Source organism: Geotrypetes seraphini, chromosome 1 (assembly GCF_902459505.1).
Source record: "Geotrypetes seraphini chromosome 1, aGeoSer1.1, whole genome shotgun sequence".
NCBI classification, from domain to species: Eukaryota; Metazoa; Chordata; class Amphibia; order Gymnophiona; family Dermophiidae; genus Geotrypetes; species Geotrypetes seraphini.
The window spans coordinates 548,563,238-548,587,222 of NC_047084.1; the positions used below are offsets into that span (position 1 = coordinate 548,563,238).

A 23,985-nucleotide genomic window follows, 5' to 3' on the forward strand; every position below is an offset into this window, starting at 1 on the left:
ATTAGAACCACACCGGTCTCTTCAAAGTTTTAAATAACATGCATTTCTTAGTGTATTATTACTTAACTTAGTAATGGTGAAATCTTGTTTTTCATGCAGACTGAATGGTAAGACCTGACATGTTTCACTGAAGTTTCGTCAGGGGTCTATCCACTACCGCAGCCGTGCACTTCAAATCCATTAGTGTTATGGATTTGAAGTGCACGGCTGCGGTAGTGGATAGACCCCTGACGAAACTTCAGTGAAACATGTCGGGTCTTACCGTTCAGTCCGCATGAAAAACAAGATTTCACCATTACTAAGTTAAGTAATAATACACTAAGAAATGCATGTTATTTAAAACTTTGAAGAGACTGGTGAGGATGTCACCATTTGTAACTCCCCGTATATACACTTTGGTGGGACGGAGGAGTGGTGGTTCTGAGGTCTGTGTGTGGCACAGTGGTTGGAGCTACAGCCTCAGCACCTTGGGGTTGTGGGTTCAAACCCTGTACTGCTCCTTGTGACCCTGGGCAAGTCACTCAGTCCTCCATAGCCCCAGGTACGTTAGATAGATTGTGAGCCCGCTGGGACAGAGAGGGAAAATGCTTGAGTACCTGATTGTATAACCGCTTAGATAACCTTGATAGGTGGTATATAAAAACCTAATAAACTTGAAACTTATGAAAAAACAAAAAAGAAGTGCTTTCCAAACATTATGAACACTCAGTTAAACTAGATGTTGGATTTGAAAGACAAACAGCCAAATACCTTAGAAATAATTCTAACTTTATTGACCAGATTTCTAAGGAAGCAATCAGCCTTTTCATATAGTAAGATTTGAGACATATCAGAAATGTACACATTGGGAATCACTTTATTGTAACTGTTATTATGTATTCATATGTCATGTGAGATAGTAACTTTAAGAATCACATGAAATATGTAAACAATGAATTACCTTGGTCTAATCCTCACTGTAAATGCATTATGAAATAATAACCTTGTAAAGCATTAGCCATGTAATTAAGGGAGGTAAGATTCTCAATAAAAGGGTGAGAGAGCATCCATTAGGGAGCGCCTCCATCCCAATTCTAAGATTGCGTGTGTGTGTTTCCTTTGTGGCATTTCCTGGATGAAAAGTTCATAGTCTGTTATTGAGAAAGACAGAGGGCAAGCAACTACATGCCATGGTTCGGTAGCATGGAATATTGCTACTCTTTGGGATTTGGCCAGGTACTAGTCACTTGGATTGGCCACCATGAGAATATGCTACTGGGCTTGATGGACTTGTAAGGCTATTCTTATGTTTTTATGAATGAGATGGGGAATGGGAAAGCTGATGGATGAAAAGATAGAAATTTGATTCCTGAAAAGTAAAGAGATGAAGAGTGAGAGAAGCAGAAAAGAGCTAAAAATGAATGATAAATATGTCAGACAGGTGTAATGAGGGAATAGACAGGAGAGAGGAGAAAAGACAAATGACCAGCAGTGCTTGAAGAAGAATTATCAGACAACAGGACAGCAAAAAGAGTAACTGGAACCAACATGATGGGAAAATAAAATGTCTAGACAACAAAAGTAAAATAAAAAATGGCATGTTATTTTGAATGTTTTAAGTGGAACAAGTTTCAGAGGATGTTCTAACAATGATTAGCGTAGCTAGGTTTAAAAAAGGTTTGGACAAATTTCTGGAGGAAAAGTCCATAGTCTGGTACTCAGACAACAAGGTAGAAAAAATTATTTCATTCTGAATGTATTAATTGGAATATGGCTACCGGGCAGGAGGGAAGAGAGAAGGGACCGACAGATGTGATATTTTGTGTCTTTAATTGTACTTCAGTTTCTGTTTCTCTAGTATTGCTGTAAATGCTGAGTCTGACTTCTTAAGGTTTCCAGTTAAGATTTTTGTGTTCATGTCTCTATTACTGATCTGTGGTCCCTCATTTCATATTTTTTGAGTGTTCTGTCTGTCTTGCTTTTGTGATCAGGATGTAATAGTCTGCTACTATAATTTCTGTGTAGAAATCTTGCAGCAATCCCATTGTTCTGGGGTTTTGGGGGTTTTATTCACTAGGTGGTGTATTAGTTTTTTAGGACCTGCTGTAATTACAGTACATAAGGTTCTTGCTCTTTGTGTTCTGTAAGCTAGTGCTGTTATGATATGGTTCCGGGTTTGTGTATTGGCCTTACTGAGGTGATATCAAAACTTTTTAATATAGTTTTAGTCTGTCATAACATTAGACAGGGCTTTAGTCATTTTACAGTAACTGATATGTATTAGGTGCAAGAAGAGCCTGTTGATCTTATAACTCCCAATCTCATGAGACAGCAAAATCAACAGACTATGAGAGAGAAGGGCAGAGTGGCTGAGGGCACGTGGGATGTTTGTGAGAACTTTCCCATAGTGATCAATCAGATTTCATTTTTCATTTTCCCAGGAAAAGATGAAACTCTATTGTTCACTAATTGCAAATTTTGATGAGGTTATCCATGTCTCCTTATAAATAGGCCCTGTCTAAGGGCTAGATTCACGAACTTTCCGATCTTTGTCCGATCTGTGAGCGATTGGAGGCAGGCTGACCGATTCACCAACCATTTCATGCAAATTGGGGTGATTGGAAGCATACCCCCATCCGACGACACGGATCGCTGGGTAGCGATCCCAACGCATGCGCAGACCATCTACTTTGCCTGTAGATGGTCTGTGCATGCGTTTGCAGTCCATGCTTTTTATTTTTATTTTACTTTTTTACTCACAAGCGGGTTAAAACCATGGGCTCGCGCTGCAGGGAAGGAAGGCTGAGCAGTAGAGTATAGGGGCAGCAAAAGACAGGAGAATTGGGGCTGAGCAGGGCGGCAAAAGGCAGTTGAATCGGGGTTGAGAGCAGGAGAATTGGGGCTGAGAGCAGGGTTTTAGCACAAGCGACTGGTCCTTAGCAGTCGCTTGTTTTTGGATCAGCCAGCCCAGTCGGTGTGCCTGCTTTTTGTTAGTGAATCGCAGCCTTTTCTACTTTGGATGCCATTTCCTCTCATTTGCATGCACGGATCGGAATCAGATCGGCACAGAGGTTAGTGAATCGGATCGGAGGAAAATTGGTTCGCAAAGGGGTCGCAAACCGATCGGTACATGATCGGTTTGCTTAGTGAATCTAGCCCTAAGTGTCATTGTTCATATTGACTCAGTTTGTAAGAATGAAACACCACCTGTCAAGGAGCCAGTTTTATATGAGACTGAAATATAACAGATCATGTCAGGTATGCCTTGGTCTGTACTCCAGTTGCAGTAACCTGTATTGATATTTATGTTGCCTAGTTAGTTATTATTTTTACAATAAAATGTCCATTTCAAAATCTGCTGCTCGGGGATACTTGGTTGAAATGCTTTCGATCTAGGGGTTACTTGACTTGAAGAAGTTGAGAATCACTGCTCTAAGGGGTAATTTTAAAAAGGCATTTCTCAACACACTGGACCCCAATTAGGATTGCAAAATTATCGAATGGACTCTCTCTTCTATGTGTTGGTCTTGTAATTTACAGGAAGGCACACTAACGCATATGATCTTTGACTGTACACATTTATCGCTTTATTGGACTAAAGGAAACCATCTCTATGATCTTAAACATACAGGAGCCTCTAAATCTGCGTGTTATTATATTGGGTCATCATGGTTTACTAAAAACACTGCCTGATCACAATGCAAGATTGCTTAACATACTGCTGCTCTTAAAAACATTTTACATTGTTGGAATTATGTTACCTGGTGGAATATGCTTTGTCTTACAGTAAAGTATGAAAGTGTTATTGCTGAGAAGCATAAGTCCATGAGCTCTTACCTTAAAATATGGAGTCCAGCCAACTCTTATTGTAATATGGGCTGATGCCATTCAGTTACTGTGCTGGTCTATAATTAACAATATTTGAACATATGTATTATTTTGTGGCTCAACTCTTATCTCGTACCTATAGAGTATGATTCTGGTGTCTCTCGGTGCTTTGAATACTGTGCACATTGTTGGCTGCAGGTTGTGCTGACACTCTCCTCCTGAATAGGCATGGTTCAGTCTATTGTATTGTATTGTTTGTCAACACTCTCTAAGATATCTTGCTTTGTACAGCTTATTGTTTTCATGCCCTGTTAATAATTTCTGTTCTTGCTGTATATTAAAATCAATAAAATCTTTGAACTAAAAAAAAAGGGGCATTTCTCAAGTGATATTGCTTATTTTGTAGTTTGGTATATACTATATATGGGTAGGCTGAGCATATATGGGTAGGCTGGGCACCCACATTTTACACCAACTCTGTGGCTGGTGTATGCTCTTGTGCCTAAGCATATACACATCCATATACCTAGTTACAGTAGTATTCTAGAAAGGAAACATAGAAACATAGAAGATGATGGCAGAAAAGGGCCATAGCCCATCAAGTCTGCCCACTCTAATGACCCACCCCCCTTGATTTTATTCCCCTAGAGATCCCACATGTGTATCCCATTTCCTTTTAAAATCTGGCACGCTGCTGGCCTCAATCACCTGAAGTGGAAGTTCATTCCAATGATCGACCACTCTTTCGGTGAAGAAAAACTTCCTGGTGTCGCCATGAAATTTCCCACCCCTGATTTTCAGCGGGTGCCCTCCTGTGGCCGAGGGACCTTTAAAAAAGAAGATATCATCTTCCACATCGATGCGGCCCGTGATATATTTAAACGTTTCAATCATGTCTCCTCTCTCTCTACGTTCCTCGAGTGAGTATAGCTGCAATCTGTTCAGCCTTTCCTCATACGGGAGATCTTTGAGCCCTGAGACCATCCTGGTGGCCATTCGTTGAACCGACTCAACTCTCAGCACATCTTTTCGGTAATGTGGTCTCCAGAATTGTACACAATATTCCAGATGAGGTCTCATCATGGATCTGTACAACGGCATTATGACTTCGGGCTTCCAGCTGAAGAAACTCCTATGGATACAACCCATCATTTGTCTTGCCTTTGATGAAGCTTTCTCCACTTGATTGGCAGTTTTCATGTCTTCGCTAATGATCACCCCTAAGTCACGTTCTGCCTTAGTCTTAGCTAAGATCTCACCATTTAGTGTGAAAGTTCTGCATGGATTTCTGCTGCCAAGGTGCATTACCTTACATTTTTTTAGCATTGAAGCTTAGCTGCCAAGTCGAGGAGCAAAGATCACAATTCAGTTGGAGTCGGATGACAGCGGCAGCCTTGGGAGACCCTTGATAAAGCACCTTCTCGTGCGAAACATGTCGGGTCTGACTCCCGGGTTTGGCTGAGATAAGTATTGAACAGCTTTTTTACACGTATTTATTGCAAAAGAAATATATTTATTAACAGCACAAAATGAAAAACTAAATGAACATAAAATAAATCAAATTGACAGCCAATGATGAAGTGCCATAACAAACTTCCCACAGTATAAAATTATTATAGTGGTGGAGAGGTGGGGTTGAAGCGTCTTTTTGAACTAAAAAATATATTAACACTTTACAAATCCAGTACTTATTGAGAGAAGTTATATGAACATCTGGATTTGAAGATTATTGCCATTTAATATAGTGCCCTGTATTGGTAGCATAGAATGTTGTTACTCATTGGGTTTTAGCCAGGTACTAGTGACCTGGATTGGTCACCTTGAGAACGAGCTACTGGGTTGATGAATCATTGGTCTGACCCAGTAAGGCTATTCTTATGTTCTTATGTTCATCAAGGATTAATATAATTTCTGCATCGCTAAATGTTATTCTTTCATAATATAAGCAAAATGCATAATTGAAGCCTATTGCTGTAAGTACTGTGTTCCCTGTTCTCAGCAGAGGGTTGTTTCCATCACTTATCTCTGTCTGACCTTTTCATATACAGTACAGTATGTCAGGGAAACAATCATGTGTGCACTTTCTTCTAAGCTGTTGGCAAGCTGTGCATTTTTTTTTATAGGCAAATCTTCTGTAACTCCTTTGTCTCCAGTGGAACTGGCTGGGTGTTACTTTGGAAGGCATGGCGCAAATTATAGGTATTTGTAATTTGTTAGTGTCTTAAAAAATGTAAGTCAAAATTATGGTGTCCATTCTTATAATTGCAATAAATTCAAATAGATAATTCACATAGTATGCGATTATTCCATCATTTTTCCTTTTCTCGATTTCTTGTTTATAACTTTTTTAAGGATTTCGGATGGGTGCAGCAAAACTTCATTAATATGCTTTATGAAGTGCAGCTAAATCGTCATTCATCCTTAAAGTTATCTTTTATTATTGTTATTATTAGTCTTACCCCCTCTTCTACAAAGCCACGCTAGCGGCTGCCGCACGGTAACAGCCCCAAAGCCCATAGAGATTTAAAGGGCTTCAGGGCTGTTGCCGCATGGCAGCCGCTAGCGTGGCTTTGAAGAAGACGGGGTTAATCTTTTTATTTTCTTTATAAATAATTTAAAAGTCACTTATCTCTAGTATTCAGCTTAATATTCGGCTTAGTTGGCTGAGGACTGTTGCGGACATGTTTCGCCGTACTGGCTTTATCAAGGCTGTCCCCTAGATAGAAAACAATCATGTTATTACTGCATCCTACCAAATAAACTCATAATATCTAGTAACTTTTTCTTATTTCTTATCCCCTTACCAATGTTAGTGCTCAACCGCATCTGTCCTGTCCTATCTCTAGAGTTAAGATGGCGGCGACATTTTTCTTAAGAAAATTTATTGCGCATGCTCCTAAGACGTCTCACGTATAGCGTCTTTTTTACCTAACGTATAGGGAATACCCTCACAACTTACATCAGGATTTCCATTGACATGAAGGTTTCTCAGTGTAGGTTTACAGAAAAACACTACATCTACCATATAAATATCCTTATTTTTCACAGTAATGTGGACCACTCTATTTCTAAATTTAATCCCTTTGGGGTAACAGTATCAAGATCAAAAATCCACCTTTGTTCTTTAAAGTTCAGAATTTTATCACAATTACCTCCCTCTCACCCTTCTGTTACTTGATCAATTATTCGCCACTAAATATCTTCCCATTTATGATGTTTGTCTCTCCAGTGATGAACAATCGGGGCCTGCAATGCACCTGTGACAATCCTAGATTTATGTTCGTTGAATCTAATATGTACTGTAGAGAGTTGCACGGGGACAGAAATCCCACCCATCCCCGCCCGGATCCTCTTCGTCCCCACCCATCCCTGTCGGAATCCTCTCCATCCCTACCCATCCCCGCAAGGAATTACCTCCATCCCCACCCGTCCCCATAAAAAGCAGCAATTACTTCTGACAGGATCATCAATTCCACAGTTTCTTTTGTGTTTGCGCTGCTGTTTTCCTTGTGGAATCTCTTTAGTGGAACCCTTTTTTTGTTTTCTGTTTAGGTAGTTAACTTATAAACCCCCTCTTTTACTAAGGTTGACTTGTCCATTATATTATATAGACGAACCCTGCTTCCAAAGCCTTCCATCCCCGTGGGAGTCCCGTGGGCCAGAGGGGGGTCCCAGTGGGAGTCCTGTGGTTAGGGGGGATTCCCACGGGACCCGCGGGATTCCCGCGATCCCCATTCCCGTGCAGACCTCTATGTACTGGTCTACTACTTCTCCCTACATATATCAGATCACATGGTCATTGTATTATGTAGATGACATTTTTACTTTTACAGGAAGTTGATATTATAGGCCAGTATTTTAAGACTATGTTCTTAATCTGTTGCTTCATCTTGTTGTAGGGGAGCACACAAATCAATTTCTCTTCCTGTATACTTTCTTCCTTTTCTTGTATCAGGAGCTGTCTATTAACAATTCTTATGCTCTTATGTTCACTATCTGAAACCAGCCATTAGAAAGGCAAGAGTAAGAGCACAATTTGTTAATAGCTCCTGATACAAGAAAAGGAAGAAAAGTATACAGGAACAACAGGTGAAGAACAAAGTCTTAAAATACTGGCTTATAGTCCGATCCCTATTGGAGGATTTTAGTGAATTTCCTATAATAGCCTATCAGAGGAATAGGAATATTGGTGAGATTATAGCAAAAAAGAGATACACTGACAAAATAGAAGAACATACTGTATATCAACATAACACCTGTGACTCTTATCAATGGTATTACAAGAAGAAAGCAGCACTGCTATAGTTCCAAAAGGGGAGTCACAGCTAACTGGAGGAAAAAGCCTCAGATAGGAGCCCTTCCACCACCACAATGGTGGTCCAAGGTGGTTGGACGTAACACCTCACTGGCAAAAAACCTCCAGACCGACTCCCCGTAGTAAAGAACTTAAAGCAGGGCGGCGGTGCAAACGATAGAGGATAACAATCCACTTATCTAAATTAGTAGATCGGTACACCGACGATGGCCAGCGTTTCACTCATCTGCTGCCTCAGGGTGTAAAGAAATCCGATCAAAACTAAAACCAGAATCAGAAAAAAAAATATATTTAATCAGTAAACTGGTAAAACTGCACAGCTTCAAAGAAAACTGAAAGAAGCCTTAATGACATACCTTAAGATAGGACGCAAGCTGCATCTCAAGATCAAAAGATGGCCGTGCCTTGACAGAGCTGGGATTTATATAACACTGCCGGGTGGTGAACCCGGAAGTGACAATAGACAAAAGGTTATTACTGTTAGAGAACCGGCACTTACAGAACAAATTATGTTGTAATGAAAATGTTCTTTTATACAATTTTGTGTGTATATATATGTATATGAAGAAAAAGATTATATTTCTGCAAATTCAAAAGTTGAACTTTCTTATTTAAATGTTACGATGTTTTATGTCAGTAAACCCAGAAATTTAAAATTAAAAGTAGTGTTCAATCTCTCTTCACATAGTTTGAGTCCTATTGAAACATCGGTTTTATCCAGGGGACTTACATTTGTCCCTGTTCAACCTTTAAAAGAATTTCAATTACGGGTGGATATTGAAAAATTCTTTAGGAAATTACACTTAAAAGAATTCTTCACTCAACACTCCTTCACTAATACTGAAAGCTCTATTGTTAGTTTGAAATCCACTTGGACTCCTCCTACCCCTCCTAGTGCACATTTACAGCTCTATAAAGAATTAGTAATTAGTGACATTAAAAAAGTTACAAAAACTAAGAGATACCAACCATACAATCTCTCACGGGAAGAATACATGGCCTTAAAACAACTTAGGTCAAATCGCTCAATTAGGATTTGTAGGGCAGATAAGGGCGGAGCAGTGGTAGTTCTGGACATGGCAAAATATAAAACTGAGGTCTCCAGGTTATTGAGTGTATCCACAGACTATAAGGAATTGATAACTGATCCCATGCCTGAATTAGCCAGTGAAATACAGCAATTGACATCTTCAGCTGTAGAAGAAGGTTTTCTGACTTTAAAAGAACATGCTTATTTAAATAATCAAAATCCCAGAACTCCTGTGTTTTACATCTTGCCAAAGATTCATAAAAGTTTGATCGATCCTCCAGGTCGCCCTATTGTATCCAGCAGTGGTTCCATTCTGGAACCCTTATCATCCTTTGTTGATTTATTTCTCCGTCCCATTGTATCACAAGGTTTTTCTTATTTAAGGGATTCTTCTCAATTTTTGACTAAACTCTCGGATATCGACAACCCTGAAGACATTACATTTTTTGTCACTTTAGACGTTAAATCTCTTTACACCGTAATTCCTCAGGACGAGGCTCTTATTGTTGTTGAGGAATTTCTCCTCAACAACGTAAGAAATGATAGGATTCCTGTCCAGTTTATAATAAAACTATTATCTTTAGCCATGAAGAGAAACTACTTTAGATTCATGGAAAGGTTTTTTCAGCAGATATCGGGGGTAGCCATGGGGGCAACCATGGCTCCCTCGGTAGCAAACCTTTTCATGCAAAAATTTGAAAACACCTGGATTATTAATAATCCTTTCTCGGATAAAATTGCTATATGGCTACGTTTTATTGATGACGTTTTTGTGGCCTGGAAAGGTTCTAAAAGTGATCTGGATGAATTTTTTGAATGGTTGAACTCTAGACATTGTAACATCGAATTTAGCATGACTTATCACTCCAGTCACATTTCTTTTCTTGATGTTTTTGTTATAAAAGAAACAGGTTCCATTAAAACTACAGTACATAGAAAAGACACCGATAGGAATACCTTTTTGGATTTTTCAAGTAACCATCCGAACCCTCTGAAGCGAAGCTTGCCCACCTCTCAGTTTTTTCGTTATCGTCGGTTATGTTCCGACATGGGAGATTATAAAACAAAATGCAAACAATTATACTCTCGTTTAAAGAGTAGAGGATATCCTACTGGTGTTTTGAAAAAAGCATACAAAAGGGCGAAGTTCATTAATAGAGATCTTCTTTTCCTACCCCGAGAACCTGAGTCCACTGACAATATTGCCACATGTATTATAGAATATTCTCCCAATATCAACATCATCTCCAAGATACTCAGACGTCACTGGACTATAATGGACCTTCATCCTTCATTGAAAGATATTCATTTCAGAATAGCGTACTCACGCCAAAAGAATTTTAAAGAACTTTTAAGTCCATCTGACATAAGAGATCCCTGTCCACCTACCACACTTTCAACTGGTCATTTCAAGTGTGGGAAATGTTCCATTTGCACTATCACCAAAGAACTGTCTAACGCCTTCATCCATCCATCTACCAATCAGAGTTTTTATCTGAAATATAGAACGTCCTGTACATCTACTTTTGTGGTTTATGTGTTCATGTGTTCATGTCCTTTAATCTATGTGGGTCAGACTACTCGCCCTTTTAAAACTCGAGCCATTGAACATAAGAGTTGTCTGAAGAACAACAGATTACAGGCACCTATGGTCACACATTGTTTGGAATTTAACCATCAGTTTACAGACTTAAAATGTTGTGTGATTGACCATATTAGGGAGGGCGTTCCGGATAGACAGCGGCGTTTATTAAGAGCGGAACAACAATGGATCCACAGATTGAAGAGTGAAGACCCAGATGGACTTAATTCGAAACTGGAATGGAGTGCGTTCTATTGATCATTTTTTAATTTTAAATTTCTGGGTTTACTGACATAAAACATCGGAACATTTAAATAAGAAAGTTCAACTTTTGAATTTGCAGAAATATAATCTTTTTCTTCATATACATATATATACACACAAAATTGTATAAAAGAACATTTTCATTACAACATAATTTGTTCTGTAAGTGCCGGTTCTCTAACAGTAATAACCTTTTGTCTATTGTCACTTCCGGGTTCACCACCCGGCAGTGTTATATAAATCCCAGCTCTGTCAAGGCACGGCCATCTTTTGATCTTGAGATGCAGCTTGCGTCCTATCTTAAGGTATGTCATTAAGGCTTCTTTCAGTTTTCTTTGAAGCTGTGCAGTTTTACCAGTTTACTGATTAAATATATATTTTTTTCTGATTCTGGTTTTAGTTTTGATCGGATTTCTTTACACCCTGAGGCAGCAGATGAGTGAAACGCTGGCCATCGTCGGTGTACCGATCTACTAATTTAGATAAGTGGATTGTTATCCTCTATCGTTTGCACCGCCGCCCTGCTTTAAGTTCTTTACTACGGGGAGTCGGTCTGGAGGTTTTTTGCCAGTGAGGTGTTACGTCCAACCACCTTGGACCACCATTGTGGTGGTGGAAGGGCTCCTATCTGAGGCTTTTTCCTCCAGTTAGCTGTGACTCCCCTTTTGGAACTATAGCAGTGCTGCTTTCTTCTTCTTTGTGACATCTTTTCATTTCAGTGAAAGTGTTTTTTGTAATATCATTGAGTTTCACAATTCCGAGTTTTTTCTTGACTCATCAATGGTGTCATTATGCACTTACGGGTTCAGAATGGCTAGTGCCAACAGCAAACAGAACAATAAAAGCTCAAGTATAGCCTTCCTGTAAAAGTAAAAATGTCATCTACATAATACAATGATCATGTGATCTGATATACATAGGGAGAAGTAGTAGACCAGTATATATTAGACTCAACGAACATAAATCTAGGATTGTCACAGGTGCATTGCAGGCCCCACTTGTTCAACACTGGAGAGACAAACATCATAAATGGGAAGATATTCAGTGGCGAGTAATTGATCAAGTAACAGAAGGATGGGAGGGAGGTAACTGTGATAAAATTCTGAACTTTAAAGAACAAAGGTGGATTTTTGATCTTGATACTGTTACCCCAAAGGGATTAAATTTAGAAATAGAGTGGTCCACATTACTGTGAAAAATAAGGATATTTATATGGTAGATGTAGCGTTTTTCTGTAAACCTACACTGAGATGGAAATCCTGACGTAAGTTGTGAGGGTATTCCCTATACGTTAGGTAAAAAAGACGCTATACGTGAGACGTCTTAGGAGCATGCGCAATAAATTTTCTTAAGAAAAAAGTCGCCGCCATCTTAACTCTAGAGATAGGACAGGACAGATGCGGTTGAGCACTAACATATGGTAAGGGGATAAGAAATAAGAAAAAGTTACTAGATATTATGAGTTTATTTGGTAGGATGCAGTAATAACATGATTGTTTTCTATCTAGGGGACAGCCTTGATAAAGCCAGTACGGCGAAACATGTCCGCAACAGTCCTCAGCCAACTAAGCCGAATATTAAGCTGAATACTAGAGATAAGTCACTTTTAAATTATTTATAAAGAAAATAAAAAGATTAACCCCGTCTTCTACAAAGCCACGCTAGCGGCTGCCATGCGGCAACAGCCCTGAAGCCCTTTAAATCTCTATGGGCTTCAGGGCTGTTACCGTACGGCAGCTGCTAGCGTGGCTTTGTAGAAGAGGGGGTAAGACTAATAATAACAATAATAAAAGATAACTTTAAGGATGAATGATGATGTAGCTGGACTTCATAAAGCATATTAATGAAGTTTTACTGCACCCATCCGAAATCCTTAAAAATGTTATAAATAAGAAATTGAGAAATGGAAAAATGATGGAATAATTGCATGCTATGTGAATGATATATTAAGAAATATAAGTGCATGAAGAACCAATTAAATGGTAAGGTTGAGGGGGGGAGGTTTCTATATTACGATATTTTTGCTTTGTTCATTTTATATCTTCTTGTTTGGCAGTGCTTTGGTGTACTTTTAGCTGATTGTTCTCTTGAATGTATTGTTCTTGCTCTGTGTTGTGTTTTAGCAATAAAAACTATTTGAACGTAAATGTCCATTGTCAACTTGCATGCATTTCTTTTTTGAAAATATGAAAACTAATGTATAAAGTGAAATGAAAAGTCTAAAAATCAGGAAAAAGGATCAGATGCATTGAAAATAAACCAAAGATTTTGCTCTCTGCCTTTTGCTATTATATGCATATATTATAGTTTTGCTAATATACTGAACTGTTTTCCTACCTATTAGGCTCATGTTTTTCTCAAAGGAGAGAAAAATGATTACTTGGCTTAGAATTCTTTCTGCAGTGAATATCGCATTTCACTTAACTGCACAGCTATTTATTTGTTCTGCTCGTGACAAACCTCTCACGAGAAAGCCCTGTAAGAGAGTATCTGATCATTTTGTAATCCTAGAGCTCTTTTTTTTGTAGACATCTTTATTAGACTTGTCTCCAGCAATAGCTGGAAGGAAACCACAAGCCTTTCATAAGAAATGACCTAAGCATTGCAGGGAAGTTTAGTGGTGGTGATATTATGTGTCTTTTGAGAAGGTCGAATCTTAATCTTATTCATTGCAGAGATGACCATTCATTTGAAAACAACATCAGTGATTACATTGAGCTTGTAAAAGTACACAGTGTACCTTTTGCAACTCATCTGGAAACATGAAAACTGAAGGTGTCAGTTTAGGAAATAATTGGTTTGCTCTTAAGCTTTTGTCTCTTCCTCATTTTGGCCTTCTTTTATCAAGCCACATAAGGGTTTTTTTAAATTGCAATCTGCTGCAGTAAAAGCTCTGAAGCTCATAGAATTCCTATGTGAGTCGGAACTTTTACCACCGCAGACTGCGATAAAAAACACTTACATGGCTTGATAAAAGGGGGCTTTTATTTTTTGCTTTCCTATACTTCTGTTGGATTTTATTTTCACTTTTTTCTGGAATTGTCTGTATTTTAAAGTTCTAAGTAGCCTGACCTTACTGAAATTTGATGGTGGGAATTTTAGAAAGTATTACTATTACTTCTAATCATTTCTATAGTGCTGCCAGACATATGCGGCACTGTATATTAATCATATAAGAACATAAGAGATGCCCCTGCTGGGTCAGACCAGTGGTCCATCATGCCCAGCAGTCTGCTCATGCGGCGGCCCTTTTGGTCAAAGACCAGTGCCCTAACTGAGACTAGCCCTACCAGCGTACATCCTTGTTTAGGAGGAACTTGTCTAACTTTGTCTTGAATCCCTGGAGGGTGTTTTCCCCTATGACAGCCTCCGGAAGAGTGTTCCAGTTTTCCACCACTCTCTGGGTGAAGAAGAACTTCCTTACGTTTGTGCCCTTTCGTTCTCCCTATCATGGAGAGGGTGAATAACCTGTTCTTATCTAATAAGTCTATCCCCTTCAGTATCTTGAATGTTTCGATCATGTCGCCTCTCAATCTCCTCTGTTTGAGGGAGAAGAGGCCCAGTTTCTCTAATCTGTCACTGTACGGCAGCTCCTCCAACCCTTTAACCATCTTAGTCGCACTTCTCTGGACCCTTTCGAGTAGTACCGTGTCCTTCTTTATGTATGGCGACCAGTGCTGTACGCAGTATTCCAGGTGAGGGCGCACCATGGCCCGGTACAGCGGCATGATAACCTTCTCAGATCTGTAAGAAACCTTTGGCTGTGAGGAAGCCAGCTAGAGGAAATCCATTCTCTCAAATCCCAACTTCTGGGGAAGCTTATGGAAATGAGTAAAAATAAATCTCTGCAATAATGCAATTTTCTTAAAATTGTCTGTAGCTCAATGGTGGCATGCTATTTTCACTATTTGAGAACGACTGGGTTTTTTCTATAATAGGTCATTAATTTGATATTAGATTTATTGACTTTAGAAATTTAAGAGTGAGGTTGCTTTTGGAGGGGGAAGGGGGGGGAATATGATCATGTCATCCCTCTATTACGGGTTACTGGGAACATGTCGGATTTCATTCAAATTTAGTGCATAAGATATTTCATTTCGGGTTCCTGAATTTCTTTCTCAATATTTGATCCTGTATGTTCATTCCCATTCACTGTATTCTGCTCAGCATTTGCTTATTATCCCCTCATTTCACCAGGTCTCCCTGACGACTCTCAGAAGATCCATGTATATAGTGTGGCAGCCCCTGAACTTTGGAATCAGCTTCCTATATTTTGGGGGTCAGAGCCTTCTCTGTTCAGGTTTAAGAAATTATTTTAAAAAGTGGGCTTTGCAAATTTTTAAATGGTTGTTTTGGGTCCACAAATATCTTCCTACTTGGAGCCATGATGCCAATAGTGCTTCTTGACATTCCAGAACATCTGGCCTTGGACACACAATGAACCCTATGCAAATACAGAACCGCAAACTAAAAATCTAATCTAATCTTCCATTTGTGAGTTGTACAAACCTATATAAGCTCAAGGCAACAGATCAAAGAGTAAGTGGGAAAGTAGTAGGGGATGGGGGCATGGAGAAGCAAGAGGAGGGACCTAGAAGTAGAGGGTGCTATACAGAAGCTGAAACAGTTAATTGTCAAAGAGGTGGGTCTTCAGCTTTTTTCTGAATGTGGTGTAGTTTGTCTCTGAAACACATGATGCTAGTATACTTAGGGTTACCAGACGCCCAGATTTCTCTGGACGGCGTTTCGAAACATAAGAACATAAGAATTGCTGCTGCTGGGTCAGACCAGTGGTCCATAGTGCCCAGCAGTCTGCTCGCACTGCGGCCCTCTAGTCAAAGACCAGTGCCGTAACTGAGACTAGCCCTACCTGCGTACGTTCTGGTTCAGCAGGAACTTGTCTAACTTTGTCTTGAATCTTTGGAGGGTGTTTTCCCCTATGACAGACTCCAGAAGAGCATTCCAATTTTCTACCACTCTTTGGGTGAAGAAGAACTTCCTTATATTCGTATAGAATCTATCCCCTTTCAATTTTAGAGAGTGCCCTCTTGTTCTCCCTACCTTGGAGAGGGTGAACAACCTGTCTTTATCTACTAAGTCTATTCCCTTCAGTACCTTGAAAGTTTTGATTATGTCCCCTCTTAATCTCCTCTGCTCGAGGGAGAAGAGGCCCAGTTTCTCTAATCTTTTGCTGTACGGCAACTCCTCCAGCCCCTTAATCATCTTAGTCGCTCTTATCTGGACCCTTTTGAATAGTACCGTGTCTTTCTTCATGTACGGTGACCAGTACTGGACGTAGTACTCCAGGTGAGGGCGCACCATGGCCTGGAACAGTGGCATGATAACCTTCTTCGATCTGGTAACCCTAAGTACACCACCAGAGAGATGGAGAGAAATGCACTCCTGAACAGTACAAAATATAGAAGGCAGATGTAAATTCTCAAACCTGACATATGAATATGTCAATCACTGAGCTGAAAATAAATTAATTTTTTCTACCATTGTTGCCTGGTGATCTTTTCCCAGACTGGCTGTTCTTCCTTCTGTCTGTGCTCTTAAATGTTTCCAGGACATTTTTATTCATTTACTGTTTTTCTCTCCATTTCTTTCTGCCTTACATCTTTACTTTCAATGAAAGCCCCACACCAAATATAAGTGTCCACTTGTTTGATTACTCAACTATAAATAAATATTTAAATCTGAATTTTCATGTGCTCATAAATAAAATCTTCATAGGGCGCCATGTGGTAATAGAATATTACCAGTGGTGCATGAGATTCTAATCATAGCACATTACAAAGAGGCTTCAAGTAGCTCATTAGATATTATTAGGGTGTCTCTTAAGTGCAAAGAAAAACATTCAAACACTTATCTGCAAAGCTATTAACTGGAATAGTAGGTAACCCCTGGCTTTGACATGAGCCGTGTTCCATGAGTGCTTCAGGAAACTAAGTAAAAGCTTTCTTTCTTGCATTTTAATTCTGTTTTCCTCTTTTAAAGTAAATTACATGGTGCCTGTGAATAAAACCAAAATACTGTAAATGTGTTCCTAAAAGGTATACTTGATGCCTAAAACCCTCTTCATTTAAATCCATTTCAAAAGGCTGATAAACATGAATAGCATGGCAAACTGGCAGGTACCTCAGTCCTTTGAACGTGACACCTCTGAGTTTGAAAAGTGAAAAAAGACGCTCCATGAAACTGGCACCAAACTGAGGCTAAAATGCTGGTAGCGGTGATGTCATGCTCAGCATGTTTTTCGGGGGCAGTACTCTCTGAAGCGTAGCTTTGGGGAATCCTGCTAGCTCAGCTGATTGGGGATTCCCTTGCCATGATCAACTCAGCCGGCTGCGTTTACTTTTAACATCTGAAATGTAGGCCAGCATTTTGCAGGTTTACATTTCAGGTATCTGTCTCAGCTCTAGGAGATGCCTAGGGCCACTTAAACTTACCCAGGGATACTTCCAGGCAAAACCACACCCACGCCTAGCCTTGGGCGAACTTAGGTTTCCCTATTCATCTCCTTACACCCATGACAAACGCCTAAGGTTAGGTGTCCTGCTGTGGAGATTTTTTTTCTATAAACATGCGTCCTGATTGGCTCCCAGACGGTGGCAGTAGGACGCCTACCATTACCTACTATCCGAACATCCATTTGTAGAATCGGCCCCTTTGTTGATTAGGTGTCTTATTTAGGTGTTATATTAGACTCTCGGCTCACTTATTGACCACATGTGCAGAGTACCAATAAGAAAACTTATTTTAAATTACAAATGTTAAATAAGCGTCTATCGTATTTGTCTGTGTGACTTTAAGAATATTGTTTAACCCATTGTACTCGCAGGTTTGGATTATTGCAATTGTTGTGTTTTATTGGGCTGCCTGCTACAAGCATGTGTGCTTTGCAGGTAGCACAGAACTCTATAATACATTTGTTATGTGGAACTCACAGATTTGAACATGTTACTAGGCATTTTATTGCGATGTATTGGTTATTTATGGAGTTCCTTGTTAAGTATAAACTGCTATTGATGGTTTATTTGAATTGTAATCAAATGTCACCTAAGTATTTACAAGACTGTTTGAACCCTGCATTCTTCAGCTCAGTCTGGTCTGGTTGTTCTTACTCAGAAATGTTTGCACTGGTGTATTTGAATTGAAAATCAATAAAGAATTAAAAAAATAAAAAGAATCAGTAAGGAAGAGTGTGTTTTCATGTGCAAAACCATCAGAATGGAATAGGTTGCCTGTATACCTTTGGCAACAAACCTGCATCAGTTTAAGAAACACCTTTTCTGTCAAATGAAATATATTACTTAGTAGTAGTTCTGATTGAAGTCTTGATTTCCATCTTTTTACAGCACTTTTGTGAGTTTGGGCTGTTTTAATGATATATTTTTATGTTGTAATTTATTAAATTTCTTAATATATTTGTACTGTTTGTAATCCGCTTTGGCTAAAAGCGAAATAGAAATAATAAATTATAAACTATTTAATCTTTCTTTTTTAGACACCTGCCATGATTCAGGAGCCAACAGCACTGTTCCCCTGTGCAAATCAAAATCTTCCCTTTCTAACTACCTGTATGTTTTCATCTTTGCACAATTGCTGATGGGAGTGGGAGGAACTCCTTTATATACATTGGGAACAGCTTTTTTTGATGATAGCCTCCCTGTGCATAAATCATCTCTGTATATAGGTAAGCATTCTTTTTAAAGGTTTGGCATTTAATTGGTGAAGAATAGCATCGTTTTAAAAGTCTTAAAGGTAAACAAAAGTATTCTATTCTTAATATAATCTGAAGGTATGCTGCATTTGCATATGTACTAACGCAAAATGAAACTTGGTCAAACTTCAAGTGTCAACAGGGGTAGTATCCCTTTAAAAACTGCTTGCAAGGTCTCTTGATTTCAAGTAATTATGTACTTTTGCTTTGGTTTAATCTGCAGATTGTGGAATGGGAGGAAAACACCACATGTACATTTGAAAATACACATATATGTATTACTATTTATCATTTCTATAGTGCTGCTAGATTTACTCACTGTTATACATTAAACATTCAAGAGGCAGTCCCTGCTCAGTAGAGCTTACTATCTAATCAGACAGACAAACAGGACATGTAGGGGTTTAGGGAGTTTCTCAGAGAGGGAGTGATAAAACAGGCATGGGTGGTTTACAAGTGAGTGGGAGTTAAAAGCAACCTCAAACAAGTGGGCTTTTAGCTTAGATTTGAATATTGCCAGAGACTAATCTTGATGTACTGACTCAGGCAGTCTGTTCCAGGCATATGGTGCAGCAAGAGAGAGTGTGACGCAGTGGTTAAAGTTAAAGCCTCAGCACCCTGAGGTTGTGGGTTCAAACCCATGCTGCTCTTTGGGACCCTAGGCAAGTCATTTAATCCCCCCATTGCCCCAGGTACGTTAGAATAGATTGTGAGCCCGCTGGGACAGAGAGGGAAAACTGCTTGAGTACTTGAATAAATGCATGTAAACCATTCTGAACTCCCCTGGGAGAATGGTATAGAAAATTGAATGAATGAATAAGTGATGTAGTGGAGATGGCAGCAGAAGAGAAGGATACAGATAAGAGAGACTTACCCGAGTTCTCGGGGAGAAGTATAGGAACAAATAAGAGAGGAGAGATATTGAGGAGTTGCAGAGTGAATGTATGTGTAAGTCAATAAGAGGAATTTGAATTCTATTCATAAAGGATAGGGAGCTGAGGAGATGGGTGATGTGAGCATAGTGACTCTGGTTAAATATACAGTAAGTCGTGCAGCAGAATTTTTAATGAATTTAAGGGAAGAGAGATACTTAAGTGGAAGAATTGTAAGAAGCAAGTTGCAATAGTCTAGGTGAGAGGTGATAAGGGTGTGGATAAGGGTTTTGGTAGTGTGCTTAGAAAGGAAGGGTCGGATGTTGGTGATATAGAGAAAGAAATGACAGGCTTTAGCAGTCTTGGATTTGTTTGTAGAAAGAGAGAGAGGAATCAATGAGGGCCCAAAGGATGTGAGATGACGAGACAGGGAAGATGAAAGTGATATCCACTGAGACAGAGTGAGAGGAGAGAAGTGATAGGTTCAGGTGGAAGAATAAGTACTGTGTTTCACCGAAATTGACACTGTCTTATATTAATTTGGGGCCCAAAAAAGGCACTAGGTCTTATTTTCGGGGAGGTCTTTTTTTTTTCATGTACAATGATTATCTCTCCCTTCCTCTTCTATACCCCAATTCTTCCTATTTCCTTTCTCTCCTCCACATGTGCAGTATCTTTCCTCCACTCTCACCCATCCCCTTGTGCAGTATCTTTCAATCCCTCCCTCCCATCCCCCTATGCAGCAGAACCCTTGCAGCCTATATCCCTCCCTCCCCTTGTTCAGCAGAACCCTTGCAGTTTATATCCCTCCCTTCCTCCCATCCCCCCGTGGAGCATTTTTTAATCCCTCCCATCCCACCACCACTGCCACCCACCCCCCTCCCTGCTGACCCTTTCATCTCTCCCACCCATCCGAACCCCCACCATGAGATTGAAATACAGTTCCTTATAACAAACTGCATTGTTGGCAGCACAGGCCCCATCACAGCTTTCTCACACCCGGGCGTTCCTCTGCCGTGTTGCTGATGGGTTCATTTCAGCCTGTTTTCATGTTGGGAGCATCAAGCCCTTTTCAGGTTACCAACTCCTCGACCTCCGTGGACCATTGAGTCTTTTGATTTAGCATTGGTGTTCCCCTCGATGTCCATGGCCTCCCAGTGGCTTCATGTGGTGCACTCATTATAACAGGACAATTTCGGCTATTGACCTGCACAATTGATGTGTCCAGTGCCTAGGTTCTGAGCACTATGATATTTTTTACCCACTCTGCTCTAAACTCCAGAAGAGGTCGCTAAGAGCCAGGCAGTTGCAATACGAAAAACTTTCAGGTCAACTGCAAGAACATTGAGGATGTCTGTTGACTCCAATGCCAATGCTCAGAGACCACCTGCAACATTGACACCGATACCAATATCATTGACGCCCCAGTCAATTTCTTCCTTGTCTGCCATGCCTCCATCATGCTCCATCAGGGGAAGTTCATAAAGCTAAGAAGGATAAACACCCTTCCCCCTCCAGGCATGCATGGATGTCGTCTCAGACATCCACACCCATCAACATAGTCAAAACTTCGATGCAGCTGTTGTCTCCTCTGAGGTGTGTCTCGACATTAAGGTCACCAATGCCTTGACACTCAACACACTCTTTGCCTTCTCTGCTGCATGGAAAATCAGTACTGGTGCCATCTCATCAAGACCAGATCAGAGAACTGGTGCAGAAAGAATTAGCTGGCATGCTACACTCGCATATAGTGCAGAGACCTATTACATTGGATCCAGCCTCATCCCAGTCTGAGCAAGCCCTCAGGAAGCCATTGAGGGATCGATATTGGACTCCACACCATTGACGTTCCCTGTCAAGGAGACTTGCTTCTTCCAGGGAACACAGTCCTTCTTCCCATTCTCGACGCTCCTCTACTTGACACTGACATTACTGTCGACAAACACCACTAAGCACTCCTTGGCGCTCTCCTTGATGCAATACTCAGCATATTCCTCCATGCTCTGTTCAACGCTCTCCTCATTGCTTGCCATTCTCCAAGGCATTACATCAAGGAGCATGATTCTGACCTGTCTCAGTATTGTTCTGAGTACTGACATGCATACCCTGGACATACAGATGATTCAACTGGACACTACAGACCTATATTCTCACTTGTGTATGCTGGACACTACAGACCTATATTTTCCTATAGCCAGGCCCAGCCTGTACCTTGCTTTCTGTAAACATCTGCAGCCTATGCAATACTAACAATGATGTTCTTGTTTCCATTCCCTGCTGGGAGGATATCTAGCCAAGGTTCTGCTGAACTGTTATCAGTGCTGTATGATTTCATATGCCAGGCACCCTGGAAAGCCATAAAAACTTTTATAATGAGCAAGGATCCCTGCTCATGTGGGTGTAACGAGATGAAATAACTTGGTACCAAAACATTTGCTCCCCGTCTCTGAACCAAGCTATGGGAACCAAGCAGCTGGATTGTTGAAAGGTCACCTTTGCCAACTTTCAGCTTACAAGGACACCATCCCGAATATGCACAGAATTGTAAAACCACTAATTAGCATCTACAGGTCTCAGTGCTGAAAGAAGAAAGTTCACCAAGAGTTCTCTGTTTCTGCAAGGCCCCTCCTTTACTGGGGAGGGAGGGGGGTGGAGGTGAGAGAGAGGCGTGGACTGAGAGGAGGAGTTAGATATACATTATTTTATGTACCAATAGGGAATTACATAACCAGAATTCGGGGATGGACTTTTTTGGAACAAAGGAAGAATTTCTCTGTATAAAAATCACATGTATTTTAGGTAAAGCCAGAGAGATTCACTTACTTATGCTACGGGGATCTGCTAGCCCCCTGCTAAGCATATGGGTGCAAGTTCTTCTCTCCATTGCATATTCTGAACTGACAATACATTTTTCCAATATGTCTCTGCTGCTGTAATACTGTAAGTTTTTATACTAACAATAAACGAATATTGTCTGTTTTGGAAGATACAATGCCGTCTTGTAGTTATTCCAATGAGGTAAACAAAGCAGCCTTTACTTCAGTACCCAGAACTCCTGTAGAAGAATCCTATGGCATTCTTTCAGATCCATCTCCTCCACCTCCTTGTCTAAGTTCTCCATCTGAAAGTCTTGTCTTTCACAAAATTCATTACTCAAATGGGGCATTCGCTTCCAATCAAAATGAAATCAGAGTCTGCGCCTCAAGCAGAATTAATGGATGCTCTAGTTCAGGGGTGCCCACACTTTTTTGGCTTGCGAGCTACTTTTAAAATGACCAAGTCAAAATGATCTACCAATAATAAAATTTAAAAAAACACAAAGCACACTGGACACAGAGAAAATGTTAAATATCATTTGTATTCGGGGATTTTTTTCAGAGGTCAAGGCAGATGACTTTAAAATATGCAATGTCACCTCAGTAACTACTCTACAAAAATAGACAAATATACCCCTCCCTTTTTACTAAACTGCAATAGCGGTTTTTAACACAGGGAGCTGCGCTGAATGCCCCTCGCAGCTCCCAACGCTCATAGGCTCCCTGCGCTAAAAACCACTATCGCATTTTAGTAAAAGGGGGCCATAGTGCAAAATATAAACATCAGATATAAATTCTCAAAACGGACACATTTTGATCAATAAATTGGAAATAAAATCATTTTTTCCTACCTTTTTGTCTGGTGATTTCATGAGTCTCTAGCTGCACTTCTTCTTCTGTAAATCCAATATTTCTTTCTTTCTGCCTCCTCCCCTTTTCTGTCTCTTTTTCTTTCTCTCTCCCCCTGCTCAATCTTTATTTTGTCTTTCTCTTTCCCCCTGCCTGTCTTTCTTTCTTTCTCAACCTGACCCCCTCTTTATTTCTGTCTTTCTTTCTCTCTCCCCCTGCCTGCCTTTCTTTCTCTCTCCCCCTGACCCCCTAAGCCATCACGCCAGTTTCTCCACTTCCATGATTCTTTCTCTCTCCCTCCCCCCTCCCCCCCCCCAAAGCCACCACACCAATTTCTCCCTGTGTCCTCGAACCAGACCTGGCATGTACAAGTGCTGGACCCACAAACTTTCACCTCTGACGTCAATTCTGACATCGGAGAAAAAGTTCTAGGCCAGCCAGCGAGGTGAAGGTCAGAGGTGAAGTCTTGTGGGTCTGGCGCTTGTATGCACCTGACCTGGCTCGGGGATGCAGGAAGAACAAGCTTGCAAAGGCAAGGCAATCGACTCGCGTTGCCTTTGCGATCTACTGGTCGATCACGATCGACCATTTGGGCACCCCTGCTCTAGTTTATAAGGAATGGCCTAATGACTGTCTTAAATTACCCTCCCAAAATTGAATGAATGATGTCATGTTTAAAAACTGGAAAGCACACTCTTAGTACCAGTTGCTCCATGCAAGCTGG

The 23,985-nt window shown here is 40.3% G+C and overlaps 1 protein-coding gene across 2 annotated transcripts in view; it reads left to right on the plus strand.

Moving 5' to 3' along the window:
* SLCO4C1 (solute carrier organic anion transporter family member 4C1) overlaps positions 1-23,985 on the plus strand; it is a 154,559-nt gene that overhangs the window by 72,064 nt on the left and 58,510 nt on the right. For both annotated transcript variants that reach the window (XM_033929185.1, XM_033929186.1), the window contains exon 3: positions 18,509-18,697. In XM_033929185.1, the coding sequence (XP_033785076.1) occupies positions 18,509-18,697 (189 nt within the window). The remainder of the gene's footprint in view (positions 1-18,508; positions 18,698-23,985) is intronic.